Source organism: Schistocerca serialis, chromosome 4 (genome assembly GCF_023864345.2).
Source record: "Schistocerca serialis cubense isolate TAMUIC-IGC-003099 chromosome 4, iqSchSeri2.2, whole genome shotgun sequence".
Classification (NCBI taxonomy): domain Eukaryota; kingdom Metazoa; phylum Arthropoda; class Insecta; order Orthoptera; family Acrididae; genus Schistocerca; species Schistocerca serialis.
Window position 1 is genome coordinate 580,715,833 of NC_064641.1, and position 16,149 is coordinate 580,731,981.

General features: G+C 40.0%; 1 protein-coding gene across 1 annotated transcript in view; it reads left to right on the forward strand.

Annotated features, from left to right (window-relative positions):
- Positions 1 to 421: 421 nt before the first annotated feature.
- LOC126474617 (carcinine transporter-like) overlaps positions 422 to 16,149 on the forward strand; it is a 149,446-nt gene continuing 133,718 nt past the window's right edge. Inside the window, exons 1-2 of the mRNA XM_050102094.1 lie at positions 422 to 454; positions 11,767 to 12,014. Coding sequence (XP_049958051.1) covers positions 422 to 454; positions 11,767 to 12,014 — 281 coding nt within the window. The remainder of the gene's footprint in view (positions 455 to 11,766; positions 12,015 to 16,149) is intronic.

The following is a 16,149-nucleotide window of genomic DNA, read 5'->3' on the forward strand; positions in this document are numbered from 1 at the left end:
GAACGTCTCTGCGCATATGTTCATTCAGCACTGACTCACAGTTGCCACAATACTTTACGGAACTCACGCATGAGACAGCAGAATTGTCGCGTTAATCAGACAGTATTCAATAGGTCAACAGTACATGGACTGAAAATCAGACGAACGTCTTACTCAAAGCAGCCGCGTGTTCCAGTAATCACGCTTGGGTAAATGCCATACAAATAAGTCGATATCCGAAAGGGCCCATTGGTGTGAAATTGTCAGCAATTTATTATGTTCAAACTCAAGAATCGAGGCACACTGAAAATACAAATTCTTGTCTATAAGGCGCTTTCCACATATCTTGGCAAAGCATCAGCAGCACTTATATTGCAACCATCGCTAATAGACGGCAGTGAAAACTGTACAATCAGAATGGTAAGGATGCTCAGAGAACAAGATGGCGTCGCGCTGTCCACCAGCTTCTCGTGACGTTAGTCATTTTGATGATATTTGATTTGCGACGCGCTCAACTGTGTGGTTATCAGCGCCAGTACACATTTCCAGTCTCTACACTGTCCAGTCTCGCTACTTTCCCAAATGATGACGAAATGATGAGGACAACACAAACAAGCAGCCACTGGACGGATAAATTCCCTGACCCGGCCGGCAATCGAACCCGGAACCTCGCGAGTAGTTTTGGAGCACTTAACCTATTGCTGACTTCTTAAATAAAGACGGCGTGGTGTGGTCTCCCCTTCTTATGACCAGCAGCTCTTATGAGGCTCTTCCTGTATTATTGTGCTCCACAAGGAATGTACTGCTGTGTTACTACGAATACCTTGCTATTATACTGCCTGACGTTTCCATCAAGAACAAGCAGAGAATGGAACAAAAATACCCTTAAAGTTTGAAGGGAAACACTCGTCAATCAGATCCAACCAAAATGCTATCCACCACTATCTCATTAGTATTAAGCAGAAACAATTAATTCTTATTTTAAATACATTAATCCTTCAGATAATTGCGTAGTCAAATTTACGTCTGCTACGGAAGTGAGACGGCAGTCGCAGTCATTACAAAGGTTCTACATGTTACGGTTAGTTAAGAAGTCAGTTTACTGTAGTATTGCTTTCAGTTTTATGAAATATACTGCTCATTAGTTATTTGTATCCGTAGACGTTTCACTTCGGTTCACAAGTATTTAACGTGTTTTAGCCACATCACAATACAATGAATAACGAAAGGATGCCGTTAAAGTCCTGTTACAAGTATCGCCACAAAAACAGATATACCGGGTGATCAAAAAGTCAATATAAATTTGAAAACTGAATAAATCACAGAATAATGGAGATAGAGAGGTACAAATTGACACACATGCTTGGAATGACGTAGGGTTTTATTAGAACAAAAAAAAAAAAAAAAAAATACAAAAGTTCAAAAAATTTCCGACAGATGGCGCTTCATCTGATCACAATAGCAACAATTAGCATAACAATGTAAGACAAAGCAAAGATGATGTTCTTTACAGGAAATGCTCAATAAAAGTCCACCATCATTCCTCAACGATAGCTTTAGTCGAGGAATAATGTAGTGAACAGCACTGTAAACCACGTCCGGAGTTATGGTGAGGCATTGGCGTCGGATGTTGTCTTTCAGCATCCCTAGAGATGTCGGTCGATCACGATACACTTGCGACTTCAGGTAACCCCAAAGCCAATAATCGCACGGACTGAGGTCTGGGGACCTGGGAGGTGGCGGCTGAGCACACGATCATCACCAAACGACACGCGCAAAAGGTCTTTCACGCGTCTAGCAATATGGGGTAGAGCCCCATCCTGCATAAACATCGTACGTTCCAGCAGGTGTTTATCAGCCAGTCTGTGGATGATGCGATTCTGTAACATATCGGCGTACCTCTCACGGTAGCAGTTATTTTGCTGTCCAGCGCCATCTGTCGGATATTTTGTGAACTTTTTTTTTGTTCTAATAAAACCCCATGTCATTCCAAGCATGTGTGTCAATGTTTACCTCTCTATCTACATTATTTCGCGGTTTATTAAGTTTTCAAATTTATACTGACTTTTTGATCACCCGGCGTATAAAATGTAAAATGTAAGTTAATATAAAATGCAAGTGAACACACGACCTATAAGAAATGGATCACACGACATCGCACCACAGCAGCTGAAGAAACATTATCCGCAACCCGCACAGGCCAAGATTTCCATCACGAGAAACGACGAGCCGCAGCTCCAAGAAAACAGAACGCACAGCTGCCAATCGATCTCTGGTCACTCACTGGCACCGGTTCCCCTCAAATTCTCCAACAACCACCCCAGCGGCGAACATTAAACAAAACAGTTCTAAGCTAAGACAATATGTCTTTAAATAACACTCTTTATTATGCATGAACGGGTAATGATAGGCAAACCATATTTGAAATGGGTTGTTATATATTAAAATAAACATAAAATAAATAATTATAGCAGCTAATTTCTATCTTGGCCTGCATTAAAGCAGTGAGAGGATGAATCTCACTAGCTGCAACTGTAGTCATACATCCGCATCCCACTACACAAGTGTATTTAAAGCCAGACGTTTCCCTCTTCCTGCATTCTTAATTGAAAACGACCACAACGACATCAACTAAAGGAATCCTATGAAACACTTGAGTCGGTAATCGTCGGATGACTGACAGGGTTAGCCGGCCGCTGTGGCCGAGCGGTTCTAGGCCCTTCTGTCTGGAGCCGCGCGACCGCTACGGTCGCAGGTTCGAATCCTGCCTCGGGCAGGGATGTGTGTGATGTCCTTAGGTTAGTTAGGTTTAAGTAGTTCTAAGGTCTAGGGGACTGATGACCACAGATCATAAGTCCAATAGATCTCAGAGCCAGACTGACAGAGTTACTACTATAATATTGTTTATCCCTCATAAGCATCGCTCATATCCGCTGCGTTATGAATGGTGGAGCTAGAAAAATGGAGACATTGTATGTCATCACAATAAAATATTAATATTTACCTTACGTATTCCTCTTCCAAGTAGTCGGTAAGGTAGGTATGAGGCGGAATCCTGTGCTATATTTTAATAAACATCCTCTGGAAGGGAGTGGCGGTGGGTTATTGTGTGGTAGACTGTAACAATTGTTAATCAGTTCGAAAACGAGGAGACAGTCTACCGCAGAAGAAGAGAAAAGTGAACAGAAGAAAGAATACGAAGACGCTACCAAAAACACGCAAGCATATGGCATTTCACTACGATTAACTGGTATATTATGGGTGTCTGTTATAAACGGGGTACTTGGGTGTTAGTGCTATTCACCCACTGCTGAGCAACTCTTTCGCGAGCAGAAAATAAGTCTGAGCAAGAATCCAAAGTAGTGGTATTTTCGCGTCAAGAATCTGCAGCGTATATGGTCTCTGCAAGTACTAGAACTGTCTGCCCGTCTGTGCCATCGTATTGCACGCTGATAATTCTCATCTGAGTGTTGCGCAGGACAGAGGCATCGTCCATAAGTGAGGCCATAGGGATTCAGTTAACAGTACCATGCACCGACTGTGATGCACTGCATAGAAAATTAGTACAATGCTCAGCATGATGAACGTATTGTTATTTCAATGTCTCTCTATCTTAAGCATAATGCAAGTTGAAAAACTCTTCAACGTGGATGCTCTTCACTTTTACTGACAACACGTCAGTAGTAGTTTTACTGTAATCATTATGAGTAGATACTCATCATTCTTTCAGTATTTATAGGCTTAGAGGCACTTTTTCTTAAGGATGACATACTCCAGACATCCCTGTTTGAATTTTACGTTCCTTATTCGTTGTCCTGATGACAACTGCTTCTCATTTCACTTTATCAGCAGCTCGAATGGAAATAGTACCGTACCCATTCGCTTTTTCAGCCCATTTTTCAGCTAATTCTTGGTTTAACGTTATTTGTAGCAGACAAAGCCTCTCCTTGGATACTGACGTATTGCAATGAAAGCTAAGCCCTTTTTTCATTTGTGTTCCTCTGTTTCGGTGACGGCGCCAAAGACAGAGAAACGGTTTCAAGGTCTGTGACGATGAAAAGACGTATTACTTTGTCACAATGCATGCAGTATGTTCACTGGAGACGATCCAGACTTGTGGACTGCGTTTTGGTGACCTGACCTACCTTTTCAGTTTTCAGTGTGTTTACGACAGAAAAACAGAATTAATAGTGACAGTTACTGACTTATGATGTTCAATCTGCACCCGAAGTATATGAGTATTGTTAGCAACTACGTTGTAGTTCAGAAACGCGAATAAACCTATTGACATATTTTTGGTATTAAGGCCCTCATTTGCCGTCTCTTTCAGACAGAAGAGGTGCTCACTTCCACGTCAGGCTTGAGAGTGCCAGGTGAAACGAATTCTTCCTGCTCACAGTACAACTTAAACTAGGTAGAAACATAGAATATGTTTGGCAACGGTGTGACTGCCGAACTACTTCTTGGATTACATATAAATATGCTGACAAATTCACTTGATATTTCCTTGTCAGTTTGACTGAATAATCTGAGTTAATTTATTTAAAGGTGTGACATCGGTGTATGACTATATGCTTCTGTGTCCAGGGAGGTAATTTCACGCAGAAATTGCAACCAGCCTCGCCCTTTACGTTGCAGTTTATCACATCTAGCTACCACTGAGACAATAAGGTAGAAACACTCACAGCAGTGTTACATTATCTACGTGTATGCTTGTGAATCGAGTGCTGCTTTGAGTGACGTTACAAGTCTCGCTGAAGGCCAGTTTTTTAGCCGTTTCGTGTCAGAGCTACAGGCAGTCAGATCCCATATCAATAAATAAATTATAACAGTGAAATACCAAATTTGCGTACTCTTTCAGTGGGACATGTGACAGCAAATAAACAAAGATACTTTTTGGCGTCCAGTTCGAGTAATATCTTATTCATTCGTGCTCTTATAGGCATGCTCATGTTACAGAACTTTCTCTTTTATTAAAATAGACTTTCGTCGTAAGGTTCCCATGGTAATCGTAATTATAGTTCTTAGTTGTTGGCAACAAACACCATCTAGGATAGAGCGATAGACACGACACTGGGGTTTCGTAAGAGATCCGCCAGTCACGATTACTTACTTGTTTCACTTCGATTTCTGTTCTCTTTTCCTTGTGTTTCCTTTCCTTTTTTAGTGCGTTTCTTCTCCTCTTGTTTTGCCTCTGTATGTGAGGATTTGGAATTTCGTCAGGTCTGTGTCTTCTGGTCGTTCTCCTTGTTTGCTGTCCGTCTTCGTCCCTTCACCGCATGTGTTCCTGTTTCTATGCGTTTGGGCGCTGATGACCATGCTGTTTAGTGCCCGAAAACCTCAAACCACACACACACACACACACACACACACACACACACACACACACACACACTCGTGGTGCACAACATCCTTATAGAGCCACGAGCTGCAAAATATTATCTTCACACTGCCCTTTGCTCGAGGAGATGTCTTTTCTTACAGCTCAGCCATCAATGTCCTCATAAGAAGTTAACGTAAAGCCACCCATAACAATATTGCATAGGATTTCTCAATGAGCGAAATGATGACGCCCTAGCTAAAATGCAGAAATAATCATCCTTTTGATTTTTGTTGGTTTCAATTAGAGATCGTTGTACTCCACCACCCGGCTTCTGGACCTATTGAACGCAAATGGCGTACTGCAGTTAAGGATCGCGGTTCATCACATATGTCAGTTATCGAGACTTCCTAAATGTAGAAAATGAGTCATGACGGAACGAACGAAGTTTCTTGAAGCTGTAAAATCCTTTGCTGACGTGTCTTGCTCGAAAGCTCTCGCTCCACACACACGGTGCAAGTGTTGCGAGCTGCCTTGCTGCCATCACACCTCTGTTAAACCCAGGACAAACAATAATGTATGTTGAAAATGTTCGACATTTTCCACTTGCTACTCTATTTTACAGCTCTTGAACAACGTTCATAAATTTCGAGCATTAATAACCCAAAATGTAACTGCAAGATAAAAGACTTCAGATTAGAAGATGCCACTTGATGAACACAATTATAGCGCCGCGTTCACCTGGTCGTACGACGCCTGTCGAAATTGGCAGTAGCCGGCTCCCGGGGGCCGCTGTAGGGCGAGGAAATACCAGAGCTTAAACTTGGTCTTGACACCGCCGCGACCTGTGTGGCATAATTGTTGTGGAGAATTCTGGTATTACGGGTGGATCACGAAGTGAATGGAAGTACTTTTGAGCTGCATCCGACTTCTTTTTCAGACAGCCGAAATGCGATTTAAAGAACAACTAATGGAGTGGATTCGATCTCGCGACTTCGAGGTTACATTGCGCGATGTTTAACACTAGCCAACAAGCTTTTCCAGCTTTGCATTCTCTCGAGTAAAGGGCAACACTTCCTCCACATATTTTCTCACTCTGCAGTGTTATCAGATCGTGCATATCGCCGGACTTATAATTCTGAGGTGCGATTTGCTTTATTGGCCACCATAAGTAAACGACTCAAGACTTAACATCTCTGCAGCAGCCGGCGGGCGATCAGTTTATTTTGTCTAAGACTGTACGTTCGCAAGACCACTGCTGCCAGCCGTCATGTACAGTGGCTAGATTCCTACTAAGTCTTTCTACAGTATCGTAGCCCTATTACACGACGACCTTTAAACACTGCAAGGTGCTGATAATACGGTAATTATTGTCGTCGAGGTTTTTTTTTTTTTTTTTTTTTTTTTGGTCATCAGTCTACTGACTGGTTTGATGCGGCCCGCCACGAATTCCTGAATTCCTTTCCTGTGCTAACCTCTCCATCTCAGAGTAGCACTTGCAACCTACATCCTCAATTATTTGCTTGACGTATTCCAATCTCTGTCTTCCTCTACAGTTTTTGCCCTCTACAGCTCCCTCTAGTACCATGGAAGTCATTCCCTCATGTCTTAGAAGATGTCCTCTCATCCTGTCCCTTCTCCTTATCAGTGTTTTCCACATATTCCTTTCCTCTCCGATTCTGCGTAGAACCTTCTCATTCCTTACCTTATCAGTCCACCTAACTTTCAACGTTCGTCTATAGCACCACATATCAAATGCTTCGAGTCTCTTCTGTTCCGATTTTCCCACAGTCCATGTTTCACTACCATACAATGCTGTACTCCAGCTGTAAATTCTCAGAAATTTCTTCCTCAAATTAAGGCCGGTATTTGATATTAGTAGACTTCTCTTGGCCACAAATGCCATTTTTGCCATAGCGAGTCTGCTTTTGATGTCCTCCTTCCTTCGTCCGTCATTGGTTATTTTACTGCCTAGGTAGCAGAATTCTTTAACTTCATTGACTTCGTGACCATCAATCCTGATGTTAAGTTTCTCGCTGTTCTCATTTCTACTACATCTCATTACCTTCGTCTTTCTCCGATTTACTCTCAAACCATACTGTGTACTCATTAGACTGTTCATTCCGTTCAGCAGATCATTTAATTCTTCTTCACTTTCACTCAGGATAGCAATGTCATCAGCGAATCTTATCATTGATATCCTTTCACCTTGTATTTTAATTCCACTCCTGAACCTTTCTTTTACTTCCATCATTGCTTCCTCGATGTACAGATTGAAGAGTAGGGGCGAAAGGCTACAGCCTTGTCTTACACCCTTCTTAATACGAGCACTTCGTTCTTGAACGTCCACTCTTATTATTCCCTCTTGGTTGTTGTACATATTGTGTATGATCCGTCTCTCCCTATAGCTTACCCCTACTTTTTTCAGAATCTCGAACAGCTTGCACCATTTTATATTGTCGAACGCTTTTTCCAGGTCGACAAATCCTATGAAAGTGTCTTGATTTTTCTGTAGCCTTGCTTCCATTATTCGCCGTAATGTCAGAATTGCCTCTCTCGTCCCTTTACTTTTCCCAAAGCCAAACTGATCGTCACCTAGCGCATTCTCAATTTTCTTTTCCATTCTTCTGTATATTATTCTTGTAAGCAGCTTCGATGCATGAGCTGTTAAGCTGATTGTGCGATAATTCTCGCACTTATCAGCTCTTGCCGTCTTCGAAAATGTGTGGATGAAGCTTTTCCGAAAGTCAGATGGTATATCGCAAGACTCATATATTCTACACACCAACGAGAATAGTCGTTTTGTTGCCACTTCCCCCAATGATTTTAGAAATTCTGATGGAATGTTATCTATCCCTTCTGCCTTATTTGACCGTAAGTCCTCCAAAGCTCTTCTAAATTCCAATGCTAATACTGGATCCCCTATCTCTTCTAAATCGACTCCTGTTTCTTCTTCTATCACATCAGATAAATCTTCTCCCTCATAGAGGCTTTCAATGTATTCTTTCCACCTATCTGCTCTCTCCTCTGCATTTAACTCTTAATGTTACCACCGTTGCTTTTAATGTCACCAAAAGTTGTTTTGACTTTCCTGTATGCTGAGTCTGTCCTTCCGACAATCATATCTTTTTCGATGTCTTCACATTTTTCCTGCAGCCATTTCGTCTTAGCTTCCCTGCACTTCCTATTTATTTCATTCTTCAGCGACTTTTATTTCTGTATTCCTGATTTTCCCGGAACATGTTTGTACTTCCTCCTTTCATCAATCAACTGAAGTACTCGTATTTCTTCTGTTACCCATGGTTTCTTCGCAGCTACCTTCTTTGTACCTATGTTTTCCTTTCCAACTTCAGTGATGGCCCTTTTTAGAGATGACCATTCCTCTTCAACTGTACTGCCTACTGCGCTATTCCTTACTGCTGTATCTATAGCGTTAGAGAAGTTCAAACGTATCTGGTCATTCCTTAGTACTTCCGTATCCCACTTCTTTGCGTATTGTTTCTTCCTGACCAATGTCTTGAACTTCAGCAAACTCTTCATCACTACTATATTGTGATCTGAGTCTATATCTGCTCATGGGTACGCCTTACAATCCAGTATCTGATTTCAGAATCTCTGTCTGACCATGATGTAATCTAACTGAAATCTTCCCGTATCTCTCGGCCTTTTCCAAGTATACCTCCTCCTCTTGTGATTCTTGAACAGGGTATTCGCTATTACTAGCTGAATCTTGTTACAGAACTCAATTAGTCTTTCTCCTCTTTCATTCCTTGTCCCAAGCCCATATTCTCCTGTAACCTTTTCTTCTACTCCTTCCCCTACAACTGCATTCCAGTCGCCCATGACTATTAGATTTTCGTCCTCCTTTACATACTGCATTACTCTTTCGATATCCTCATACACTTTTTCTATCTGTTCGTCTTCAGCTTGCGACGTCGGCATGTATACCTGAACTATCGTTGTCGGTGTTGGTCTTCTGTCGATTCTGATTAGAACAACCCGGTCACTGAACTGTTCACAGTAACATACCCTCTGCCCTACCTTCCTATTCATAACGAATCCTACACCTGTTATACCATTTTCTGCTGCTGTTGATATTACCCGATACTCATCTGACCAGAAATCCTAGTCTTCCTTCCACTTCACTTCACTGACCCCTACTATATCTAGATTGAGCCTTTGCATTTCCCTTTTCAGATTTTCTAGTTTCCCTACCACGTTCAAGCTTCTGACATTCCACGCCCTGACTCGTAGAACGTTATCCTTTCGTTGATTATTCAATCTTTTTCTCGTGGTAACCTCCCCCTTGGCAGTCCCCTCCCGGAGATCCGAATGGGAGACTATTCCGGAATCTTTTGCCAATGACATTTGTTCAATTACAGGCCAGATGTCCTGTGGATACACGTTACGTGTCTTCGAGGTGTTCTTGTCTAAAATCAACACACCACGTGTGTTTAAAGCAAACCTGATTTGCATATTCTTAGAGGTATTACTAGTGCCCTTCTTATGCGACTGGCACGAAATTTGAATATACATCACCTTTCAAACGTAGGACACGGCTAGCAATTTTCGTTTATGTCGCACAACACCTACTTGATGTTGAGATTTTTTTCCGTCATAGTGCAGGGTGTTACAAAAAGGTACTGCCAAACTTTCAGGAAACATTCCTCACACACAAATAAAGAAAAGATGTTATGTGGACATGTGTCCGGAAACGCTTAATTTCCATGTTAGAGCTCATTTTAGTTTCGTTCTTCCACCTACGCACAATGGGGCACGTTATCATGATTTCGTACGGGATACTCTACCTGTGCTGCTAGAACATGGGCCTTTACAAGTACGACACAACAAGTGGTTCATGCACGATGGAGCTCCTGCACATTTCAGTCGAAGTGTTCGTACGCTTCTCAACAACAGATTCGGTGACCGATGGATTGGTAGAGGCGGACCAATTCCATGGCCTCCACGCTCTCCTGACCTCAACTCTCTTCACTTTCATTCATGGGGCATTTGAAAGCTCTTGTCTACGCAACCCCGGTACCAAAAGTAAAGACTCTTCGTGCTCGTATTGTGGACGGCTGTGATTCAATATGCCATTCTCCAGGGCTGCATCAGCGCATCAGGGATTCCATGCGACGGAGGGTGGATGCATGTATCCACGCTAACGGAGGACATTTTGAACATTTCCTGTAACAAAGTGTTTGAAGTCACGCTGGTACGTTCTGTTGCTGTGTGTTTCCATTACATGGTTAATGTGATTTGAAGAAAAGTAATAAAATGAGCTCTAACATGGAAAATAAGCGTTTCCGGACACATGTCCACATTACATATTTTTTTTCTTTGTGTGTGAGGAATGTTTCCTGAAAGTTTGGCCGTAACTTTTTGTAACACCCTGTATAATGACTTCGCAACTGTCGAAATTGTATTTTCTGTGATCGGGCAATTTTTCGAATGATGATGTTAAAGTTCACAGATGTTGAAAGACTGTTGTTTTGTATTATTTTCTAATTTTTCATGTTTATATTTTGGAAAAATATGATAAAAGCGATATGTATTTCTTGTCTCGGATGTGTCACTATTTAAAGAGCGTACAACTGAAACAACAAAGAAGTTATTTGTGTAGAAAATAGTCCCTGACAAAAACAGGCATCAGATGTTCTCATACATTCGTGCATTTCCGCGTCCTGATACGGAAAGCCGTTGAGGTCAGAGCAGTGCACAACGCTTGCCTACTGCCTACGCTGTCCCAACTATCTCTCTGCGGTTGTCGCTGCAATTTCCATCACACGAAACACGGTCGTAAAATATGTTGGTCAGTTCAGCTTATCAGTAGCAATTAGCCAGGTGTATAGAGCGTAGTGCTCTGCAAAAGCCGTCCAGTGTACCTGCGTGCACGACGGTGGAAGCAGACCTCATTATGGAAGAATACAAAGAATACAAGGTATTTTGGTAGTCTGAGGTAGTGGTCGAACTGACCTGCCGAGTTCCTCAGTCGATGATAACGTTTCTTATATACTAAACAGACAGTTATCCCTTTACTATCATTAGTAGTGCTTCTGCCACGTTTACTTTTGCTATATTCTTTTCGAAAATAAATGTGACTTACTTGCTGGAGCTGGTTTTCAGAGACTTCTCTTTCTCTACTCATGTTACACAAATATCTAAATCTGTCATGCTAGGGGGAACTGATTTGAACAAACGTTCGCCGTCAGTGTTGTATTTTGCAGTGGCTGTTTCTAGCAGGATCAGAACAGAAAACGCCTCGCGCCGTTGTAGCAGTTATTTCTGAAGCATGTCGCTGAACGTGTTATTTGAACTACAAGTACTTCATGCAAAATTCTTCCCAGTATAAATAGCAATCGAATCCTAAAAACATTTTTTTTTAAATTGAGTTCGGTTACTTACATAAAACTCAACAAGAAGCAGAGATACCAGGATTCTGCCATTGTGAATGTGTCGATTTTCAGGCCGCAGCTGTACACAACATCATTAATGAAAATACGAAGTTTGAAGATATAATAGAAGAACTGGGGAGTGATGGAAAGTTCCAGTTACAAATGAATATCATTTTCAATTTCATCGCAATATTATTTTCAACAATGTCTTCATACGCCAAGATAATTGCTCTGACAGTACCTGAACACTGGTGCCACGTTCCAGGAAGAGAATCTACAAATTTAACAGTGGAAATGTGGAAGAATCTCACAATTCCAAAGTAAGTAACTAACCCATTTTATTTAGTTAAACGTTTGTACCTACTACACAGCAAAAAGCTGGACTTGGATGATTTAACAGTATACAATATTTTATAAACTTCTTGGATACATTAATGATTCAGCGGCAGAATTACTCATTAAAATATAAGAGTGGCCAGCAAAGTGTTTTTCACTGAGATGAGAAACGGAGGGGTCTCGAATGAGAGGTACATTGAGGACTGTAAAATCTATAATGACAATATTTCTTTGACGAACTTGTGACAAGACTGTTAAAATTAAAGACATAAATAAAGCTAAATGCTCTATTCAGTTTTGTTTGAAATTAAGTTTTGTTTGAAATTAAGTAGGAAGTGGAAACGATGGATACTTAATATTTTCGAGCAAAAGTATCGGTTGAAAAGCTAACGATGTTGTTTTAAAATCCTAATTGGGATTGGGAAGGGGAAGGCTCAGTGCAGGCTACATTCGATATTAAATACGCTTGCTGAAATCTTACTGATAATTTCATTCTGTAGGGTACAGCGAAAAATATAAATTAAGCATATGTGCAATTTGAAGATTTTTAGTTAGAACCAATGTGTAAACACTGAAGCCGATAAAGCAATAAATTAAATCCTTCTATTTTTGGCATTATGTTTTCCTTCTATAACTGAACTACGCTGTTTCAGTAAATATTGTTAAATTATAGCTACAAACTGGTACTGAAAGTTAAATTTCAGTCTCAATGTTCGTTTTGGTATTTATGCTAAGATGAGTTCGGGAGTCTTTGAAAAGGCCATTTGGGGTATGGACTTCACCGAAAGGGCGAAACGTCTTTTAATTTCCTATTATCATCTGACTCTTAGATTCTACAACAGGCTGCTTTCGACATCTAGTGTATTAGTTGGTTAATTAGTTATAAGTTCTATGTACCGTTTGTACGCTTGATTGTAATGTTGAGGAACAAGTCATTTTACATTCATATTATCGATTTATATGTAAATATGGTTACATGCCGAGCATTAAATTGTGTTTTTTTATACATACATCAATGAGTAATTCCCACCCATCACTTTTTACACATCACACAAACAGAAATTTTTATACGGCATAGAAGGACGTAACAAGAATAAAATTCAGCGATTTGTTCTCAAATTTAACTGTTCTGTATCTCAGAAATTTTTTTCGATGGTAAGTGACCAAAACTTTTCCTGGCAGCGTTTTGCATCCCTTTTTATGCCAAAGACAATCTTAATGTGGAATAAAGGATGTTATTGTTTCGTCTGACGTTGTAATGATCATATTTTTTGTGATGTATGGATTATTCACAATAAATGTCTTGAAGGAAAAATTATACTATGAGGCAGGAATCAAAAAGGACTTCCTATTATTCTTGCAGCATGTTTGTGAGTAATGAAAACATTCTATTTTGAAGATGCGTTACCCCAGAACATTGTTCCATACAATATTAGTTAATAAAAATAAGTGGAATACTCTAACTTACTGATTTGTCTCTCCCTAAGTTTGGCAATAATGTGAACTGCAAATGTGGCTGAACTTCATTGTTTTAAAGGTTCAAAAACTTTTTATCCAGTTTAAATTCTCATCAAAGTGGAAACCTAAAATTTTTATGGTTCCACCCTAGTCATGTTTTCCTCACTATGTTTTACATTTATCACTGGTGCAGAAACTGCAGACGTGCAGAACTAAATATGTTGTTGTTGTTGTGGTCTTCAGTCCTGAGACTGGTTTGATGCAGCTCTCCATGCTACTCTATCCTGTGCAAGCTTTTTCATCTCCCAGTACCTACTGCAACCTACATCCTTCTGAATCTGCTTAGTGTATTCATCTCTTGGTCTCCCTCTACGATTTTTACCCTCCACGCTGCCCTCCAATACTAAATTGGTGATCCCTTGATGCCTCAGAACATGTCCTACCAACCGATCCCTTCTTCTGGTCAAGTTGTGCCACAAACTTCTCTTCTCCCCAATCCTATTCAATACTTCCTCATTAGTTATGTGATCTACCCATCTAATCTTCAGCATTCTTCTGTAGCACCACATTTCGAAAGCTTCTATTCTCTTCTTGTCCAAACTATTTATCGTCCATGTTTCACTTCCATACATGGCTACACTCCATACGAATACTTTCAGAAATGACTTCCTGACACTCAAATCAATACTGGATGTAAACAAATTTCTCTTCTTCAGAAACACTTTCCTTGCCATTGCCAGCCTACATTTTATATCCTCTCTACTTCGACCATCATCAGTTATTTTGCTTCCCAAATAGCAAAACTCCTTTACTACTTTAAGTGCCTCATTTCCTAATCTAATTCCCTCAGCATCACCCGACTTAATTAGACTACATTCCATTATCCTTGTTTTGCTTTTGTTGATGTTCATCTTATAGCCTCCTTTCAAGACACTGTCCATTCCATTCAACTGCTCTTCCAAGTCCTTTGCTGTCTCTGACAGAATTACAATGTCATCAGCGAACCTCAAGGTTTTTATTTCTTCTCCATGAATTTTAATACCTACTCCGAATTTGTCTTTTGTTTCCTTTACTGCTTGCTCAATATACAGATTGAACAACATCGGGGAGAGGCTACAACCCTGTCTTACTCCCTTCCCAACCACTGCTTCCCTTTCATGTCCCTCGACTCTTATAACTGCCATCTGGTTTCTGTACAAATTGTAAATAGCCTTTCGCTCGCCTTTTTGAAGCTGAGAGAAAGACCATTTGTAGAAAACCACTCATTAGTTATCATTTCTTCTGATGCTGTAGGTATGTTTCTATTGATTACTTACAAATGTCGTCTCCAAAATTAACTAATCATGTTTGTTGTATATACAATTTTCTTAATTTCAGAAATGAAAATGATTGAGACAACTATGCGACTAGATTTTACATGGGTTGCACACACTGTTGAACACCTTGTCTCTATTTTCTCTACTACATTAATGAAACAATTATTAAACGTACCTGCTACCTGTGACTGAGGTACTTGAAATACTTTCCATTTAAGTCAATAGTTATATTCTTATGTGAGCTTTTGTTACGTCTCTCGTTTCGCTACATTATATACAGGCTTTAGCACGTCGAAGGCATTACTGACTTCTGACATAATGTGTCATACCTGACATCCAATGACTCTTCTCAGCAATTCTGAGTAGTTTTCATAGTTTGCAACTGCTGTAAGAGCTTTACTTGCTGCTACCAATATGTGCATTTTCGTATTTCTTTCACAAGATGCTATAATACTTCTTGTGATCAATGGTTTTTTATATGTCTGTTTAACTGTTCTTTTCATTAATTTACGAAGGTGGTTCTTTCGGATAATGATATGAATTTATCATGGAACAGATTAAACTTTACACCAACATTTGGTTCGCTTTTAAATTCATCCCAGGTCGTCTCTTGTGAACTATTCTAACAAATGTTTGTCCTGGAGACATTAATTATTCTGACTTCCACTGAGGGGAACATGTACCATAAGGAACAGTCTTATTTATACTAACTCATACTAACTCATGATCAGAGAACGCATTTGTTAGTGGGTATACACTTATTCTCTTACTTTGGGTTTAATCAAAGAAAACATTATCGATCTGCGTACGTAAAATTTAGTAAATAAAATTGCAGGATCGAAATAAAATTTCCAGACCATTTCTGGTGTCAGAATCTGTAGACTGAAATCACCACCGACTATTAACTGCTTGTTGTTGTCTGACAGATAAAACAGTAAGGAATCTATCTGCTTAATAAGTAGTTCAGAGTTTCCCAGTAGGGTTCTACGTACAGTTACATTTAAAACTGATCTGTTCTTCAGTATCAAATAAGAAGAACAAGCTTCTTTACCTTGGTCTCTATAAAGCCTACTTGCTTCAACGTTTTAAAATTTGTGCTATATCCTTATATACGTAATAACTGCACTTTTTCTCATATTAATAGAGTATAATAACAGTACAATGCTTGATACACATCTCTTTTGAGTTCTTTAAGTATTCTAGTACAATTTAGGATATATTCAATGTCTACCTCGTACTTTTAAATTCTTGTAATCGTTTTTCCGAAAAAAATTTGTGATTTAACCAATGTCTGAGTTTATTCTCCGGTTTACTGGAGATCGGTAACGCTGGAAACTAATACAAC